General features: G+C 39.9%; 1 protein-coding gene across 2 annotated transcripts in view; it reads left to right on the forward strand.

Annotated features, from left to right (window-relative positions):
• Positions 1-903: 903 nt before the first annotated feature.
• ska2 (spindle and kinetochore associated complex subunit 2) overlaps positions 904-6,797 on the forward strand; it is a 22,227-nt gene continuing 16,333 nt past the window's right edge. The window contains exons 1-3 of one of the 2 annotated variants that reach the window (XM_046038966.1): positions 904-1,064; positions 4,117-4,212; positions 6,054-6,230. In XM_046038966.1, coding sequence (XP_045894922.1) covers positions 1,032-1,064; positions 4,117-4,212; positions 6,054-6,230 — 306 coding nt within the window. In that variant the 5' untranslated portion in view covers positions 904-1,031. The remainder of the gene's footprint in view (positions 1,065-4,116; positions 4,213-6,053; positions 6,231-6,797) is intronic. The other variant, XM_046038967.1, reaches the window with a different exon arrangement.

Genomic DNA, 6,797 nt, shown 5'->3' on the forward strand with positions numbered 1-6,797 from the left:
ATTACAGTGGATAGAAGAAAATAAGGAAAGCAAGGTGGTCATTGCATCAGATAGCTGGGCAGCGCTCACCAGTATTAAATCTGTTAAGTCCTGTAGGCAGGATCTGGTATTTAGTATTCATAGCTCTCTATGTAGATTATATCATAAGGGCTGGACTGTCTGCTTCGTTTGGGTTCCTGCCCATGTAGGGGGTAGAAGGAAATGAAGATGCTGATATTCTGGCAAAACAAGCACTTAAATCAAAGTCAGTTGATATACAAGTTCCGCTAAGTAAATCTGAAGCTAAAACAATCATTAAAGAGAAAATGCAAAAAATATGGCAAGAATACTGGGAACTAAATGAAAGTGGAAGACATCTTTACAGTATACAGAATCATGTTGGTCTGGGAAGAAAACTTGGTGGGTGCCGGAAGACAGAGACCGTCATTACCCGTCTAAGAATAGGACACACAGGGCTTAACCATTCACTTTATAAAATAGGTAAACACCCAACTGGACACTGTGTAAAATGTAATAGTATAGAGACCATTCAACATGTGCTGGTTGAGTGTAGAGGCTATGTAGAGGCGAGGAGGAAAATAGCAGCAGTTATAGAGAAAGCTGAGGGGATAAAGCATGGGGAATATCAAAGCATCTCATTAAATATCTGAAAGAAACGGGATTAATGGAAAGGATATAGGTTTTCAATTTTTATTTATTTAATTTTGTTTGTTTGTTTGTTTTTTGTTCTATTTGTTTATTTGTTTTTTATGTTAGTCTGCACATAATCTGTTCCACACTCCAGTCCGGTAGGTGGCGGTAATGCTCCTAAATGCTGGCTGCCAATCACCGCCAATCAAATCAAAAGAAGAAGAAGAAGAAGAAGAAGATGCCCCACGCGTCACTTCCGCATTCCCCGATTCCAACAGAAGTCTGTAGTAGTGTTGCGAGTGGCGCACAGACGCTCTTCTCACACAGCTGCCCAATCGGCTTCCTCGATTCGTGACAGCAGGCCAATCGCAGAGCCCGCGTCAGACTGAAAACTATTCAACATGGAGACAACAGTTGAAAAGCTTGAAGCGATGGTAAGCACAATGTAAATTTATGAATTTTCTGTAATAGTGACTTTCTGAAATTGCTCTTATTGTTGGACGATTCCAGAGACAACCAGCAGCTCATTAATTACCGATGTATTCATTCGAGCTGCCTATGTCAGGAAGAGCGGCATGGTTTCTCTTTTTGTTAATGAGCGATTCAAACTCCTGCGCTCCATTCAGCTCCAGTCAGCAAGCTGGCTTCCTGCAGCTCTGCTCCAACCTGTTTTAATCTCCAACAACGGCCATTGCTCCCAGCGTGGGGCCACTTCAGACAGATGCTTTCTAACGTCACTGACTTCAAGGTCCATAAGTTAGCTTTTAGCTGCTGTTCCGTTTGACCATAAACAACAACACGCTCAGCTGCTCATCACCAAGATCGCAGGCATGAGCTTCACCTGACCTGAGTTATCAGCCTATAAACGGCTCTATAAAACCAAAACACGCTGTATTAATCTTAACTAAAGGGCTATCTACTGTTTTTTCCGGAGCTTTCAACAGCATCTCAGTTGTCATGTCAAATGTCCACACTACACACTGATTGTAAGCAGGGTCGTAGAAAAGTGACAAAGTATTCTCCCAGCAGTGAAGTTTAATTGGCAGTAATATTCCTAAATTGCAGAATGTCAGTATTTTTGCATACTTGCTGCTGTCACAGTACGATGATTAGTATACTGTACAGTAGTGTGGACTTTTACAAAAAGACCCATTGAAAGCAGCAAGACTAGACGGCCGCCCCATTAATTTTCTATGGAACACAAAGCAGTGTTTCCCACAGGATTTTAAGAGACTTCTCCCCACCTGGAAGAAGATATTGTACATTTTAAAGTTAAATGCCTTAATTTTGTGTAAAATTAAGAGACTATCTATGAAGAACTTTGCACTCTTGTAAACAATGTTGTGTTCTAGTTCTACCTTTTTGATATGAACCCCTTGTAGAGCTATAAATGGTGATGAAACAGAAACAAAAGTCAACAAATTTATTTAATGTTTTTCCAGTAACCCTAAATCAAAGAATAGAATAAGTAATTTCCAAATTTTTATATATATATATATATATATAATAACATTTTGTTGTTGTTGTTTTTATGGAAACATGAAATATGTTTTATACCTTCTGTGAATCTTATTCAGGGTTTTTCCTGCATAGAGAAATTTTCTCGACAGCTCTTCCTGTTATTTCTCACAATATAAAAGCCGTTTGTGCTTCAAGTGTGCCGGTATTCACCGGTACTGTCACGTTTACATTTTACTCTTTGGCGTACTGGGACTCTCCTCTGCCCTCTCCAGATCAGCTCACCTGGACCGTTCTCTCCTGCCTGCTAATCTCCGCAGGGGAGATCGGGATACTTTCATGCAGCCATGTGCAGTAGTTGCTCATCACAGTCACATTTCATGAACTGACCAATCACAGGAGGAGGTGGGACATTAAAAAAAGGTTGAGGCACTACAGCAAGTTAATTTGCATAAACAAATGAGACTAACCACCATGTAGAGCATTTTTCTTGCACAATAATTTAATGACTGAAAACAACCCACAAAAATGAAACTACTGTCTGCTACTAATAAGCTATAGTAGCCTGTGCTATTATCTGAAATTATAATAAATATACAAACATCAACACTAATAGTGGTGTAGACTAATATCAGAAAATGGTTTTATTAGTGAAACAGCTGAATCTCAACTAATAAACGATCAGGATAAAGTCTCTAACCTGCCTGTTAGCTCATACTGGTCTGTTACAGTGGATTTACCATAAAGGCTTCAACACGTGTGCACTCCAAATTTAGGTGCGGCTACTTAAATCACCTTCTCATAAACGAGTGACAGAAACAGACGTACCGTAGTTACCTCAAAAGAAAAGTGCTTGCCTTGAGTTGGATGCCAAAGTGTGTGAGTGTGCGAGTTTACACCAGCACCCGCAAAACAGTGTTCGAGGTCTGTAATGTTGTTATGAGATATGTAAAAATATATTCGGTTAATTTGGAAACTATGGTGGAACACAGACTGCCGCCATGGTCTCATTAATTAATGGGAAACACTGCAAAGCATTGCAGGATTCCTTGTATGTGATCTAAAGAGTTGATGAAGAAAGGGGTCAAAAGTTAAAAATGTTAAACTTTATGCAAATGAGGGTGAAAATCAGCTGTTGGCAGGTGCTCTGACTTCATTGCACTACTGTATCAGACAGCTAGCAGTGCAATAGTATTGTCAAAGCATCTGAAAACTGCAGAGACCAGCTGCACTGACTGCTCTACGGTTCTAGACTGTACCGAGTCAAGTTTTTATCTTGACCTTTCACCCTTGCCTGCATTAAAACCCAGCTCTTTGTACCCTCGGACTGAATATGCCCTACCCATTGCATATTGTGTGATTTTGAAAATCTGTTTGGCACATCAGAATTCTTCAACAGTAGACACTGTTGAAGAATTATTGTGAGCCAGGTTCAACTGTGATGAAGTTTCAGAGACTGATGAAGACTTAACATAGCATGGTTTATTAAGCCCGGCCGAGGAGATACAGTGCCAACATGTGTACACGTCAAAGCCAACACCAAATCTGAAGGATAACATCTTTTGGTCCCTTTTATGTTTTTCTCTTCCCCCTACTTCATGTATGTTACCCTCTTAGGTCATCTTTAACTGGCTTTAACCTAGAACAACAAATCTATCTGCTATTTTGTCATATATTCTTTAACAGCCTCGGGACAAAGAACCTGTAGGTTTCATCAAGGATGGCATTCATGTTGTCATTTGAAGTTCATTTTGCATACAGAAACTGCATTTCTGAGTATTCTGGATATTTGTGATTTGTAATCCTGTTTACAGATTCTTTGATCAGATGGTTCCTGATTTTAGTAATAATTTCACCAGTTTTTGTTATTGTTCTTGTACAGCTTGTATTTAGACAACGTTTAACATTTGAGAACTTCGTCATTTAGCAGCACTATTATCAGAACAGTCCTACTTATGAGCAGAAGGAAGCAGGGTATATACTGTATGCCAGTGTACTATCTAATTGTAAAGCTGGGTGTTGTTACAGTTCCTCAAGTCAGAGGCAGACCTGGAATACATCGAGAAGCGGCTAAAGCTGGACTTCATCAACAATGCTGCAGAGAATAGATGTCCCACCGAGGTGGTAACTGAACTCCCACAGCTGTTAATTATCGATATTTTCACACAACTAAAGCCAGGACCAAAGCAACACCACTATTCTTATGTCCTGTAGACACCGCTATTTGGTGTCTACAGGACACAACATATAAATGATTGGATGGACAAAATGTATTTGACTGTCACTGGCTGATAGCTTTCCATATAAACACAGTTCATAGAGGCACATGCTGCCAGGTTTTGTCATTCAGGTTTTGAAACACATGTAATACAAAATTCACTTATGAAATAGGGTTGGGTGATCGTCTCTATTTTCATATTGTCTGATCATGGCTACTTGAGATCACTGATTGATGATCTGATCGCCAGGGGCCGGGGTTACGTTGCAGGAAGTCAGTTAAATGCTGGCATGAAAGAAATAGGCTTATTAGCTTTAAGAGAAACAATCAGAAACATCTGTAAATGCACAGTACAGTGTTTCCCACAGAATTGCTCTGTACCTGTGGCGCCGTGCACATGAGGCAGGGAGAAGGGGGGTGTAATCAATAGCAGCTATGTACAGCATGTCAACCTCGACAACCCAGCTCTATTCAACTTTGACGTATCCGTCTCCGACACTGACAGTGTTGTTAAGAAAATAGATAGACTAACTTCCCAGAGTTAACTGGATGGATGATTACCCTGAGTTGAGACGGCAACACCGCAAATTCTGTTTACTTTCTGTCTCCACACAAGCACGGCACATTATCAGCACGAGGACACGTAGTCCGTTAAAATGTATTTCTTCATGGCCTCCATGTTAAAAGCCCCGCTGCTGTCATGGTAACATCACCTGTGTGTCTTCTAACGTTCGGCCGTTTCATATTTTCTGTTTATTTAACAGCCACGTATGAGCGAGAAAATAGCTGAAACTAACTTTAAAGACAATCTGTGACTGTCTGCACAGTCTGTGAATCGTTTCAGTTTTTTTCTTTGGCACACACTGATGCAGAAATACATTTGATTATCAGACTGCATTACTCAATATTGAAATAAATCTGTCAGAAACATTTAAAGTTTTAAGTAAAGTAGACTAATGTCTGTTATTGTTATTATCACAACAAATTTGATTCCTTTTAAGATGGGCTGCTATTGTCATTATTCTAATGTGTTTCATCTGGATGATTGAATAAAATACTGATTTATTGATTAGACATGTTTTTGATATTTATTTTGGATAACTTTTTTTCTTTAGAATACACAAAATTAATTGACTAATCGAAAAAAATTATCGTTATGTACAGCCCTAATTACAATCAGTTAAAATAATAAATCCTTTATTTATTTTTTTTATTGTTTACCCCACGTTACCCCATGTATCTCCTGTAGGTAATTCTTGCAACTGTTTCAATACATAAAGAAACATACTGCAAAACAAGACACACATTCACCCACTCTTGAGGCTGCCATGCAAGGTGCTTGCAACAGTTATCTCACAGCGCTCTTCATAAAAGAGCAGGTCTAGACTGTACTCTGTGATCATAAACAGAAACTAATTTTAAAAAGTGCTACGTGTCTTAAAGCTTCTCTTGTTAATAATCAGTCCTTGCAACCCGTTATCCATGGATCCTTTAAAGTTTAACCAGTGAATAATAATACCTGTGTATAATTTTGTAGTGTCAATTTAAATTCTCTTCATCTTCATTATTATGAATATTGGAAATCCCATTTATACCTTGTCTTTAGTTCAGACCTATAAGGACTTGGTTTGTCACCCACAGTCCTGTTTTGCTGTACATAACGGTTAACAATATACCAGGTGAAACGTGCCAAAAAGCAGCTGAGGCTAGATGTTTGAACAGTGACTGACTGACACTGTGCCTGCAGGAGAACCCGGCGGTGATGCTGGAGAACCTGAGGGCCATCAAGGCCAAACACACAGCGTTGTGCTCTCAGGTGAAGGAGATCGCCGCTGCACAGAAAGAGTCTATGGATTCCATCACAAACAACCTCAGCAGTGTCATGGACCTGATCCAACACTTCCAACAGACTACTGATGTGGAGGTACCCACACAAGCAGCATGCTCACTACTGAAACATCACCTTATGTGCTCATACTGTTTACAGAGGAGTGTTTGCCAGTGTGTTGACTTCCGATGGACATGATTCCTGTCAGAGTTGAAAGCGTAAATAAGAAACCCCTTTTTGTCTAAGCCCCAGATATCAGGTAGAGCTTGTCACATCCCATGCTAGTTAGTGATGTTTCCAGTCAGGATGCTTTCTCTCATCTGTAAAAGCTGACAAGAACTTGGCACAGGAATTTAGCCTTGTTAAGTTATTGTTACGAACCTCCAGTGGAAAGTCCAGGGGATGAGGAGGTTAGTGACAATAATAGAATCATTCCAGGTTGAAGGAAGCCAGGAGACAGCTTTTACAGGTCGTACGCGTTTTATTTACAAAGAGGAGACAAAAAAAAGCTAAGGTACCCTCAGGGAGGGTCTACAAAAAACAACTTCCCAAAAACAAGGAAGCGCCCACAAATGCCACAAATGAGAAAACACAGGATACAATAACGAATTTCGCCCTCCCTCCACTGAGGGAGTGAACCCCACCACAAGGTTCAGACTTATC

This window comes from Micropterus dolomieu, linkage group LG23 (genome assembly GCF_021292245.1).
Source record: "Micropterus dolomieu isolate WLL.071019.BEF.003 ecotype Adirondacks linkage group LG23, ASM2129224v1, whole genome shotgun sequence".
Classification (NCBI taxonomy): Eukaryota; Metazoa; Chordata; class Actinopteri; order Centrarchiformes; family Centrarchidae; genus Micropterus; species Micropterus dolomieu.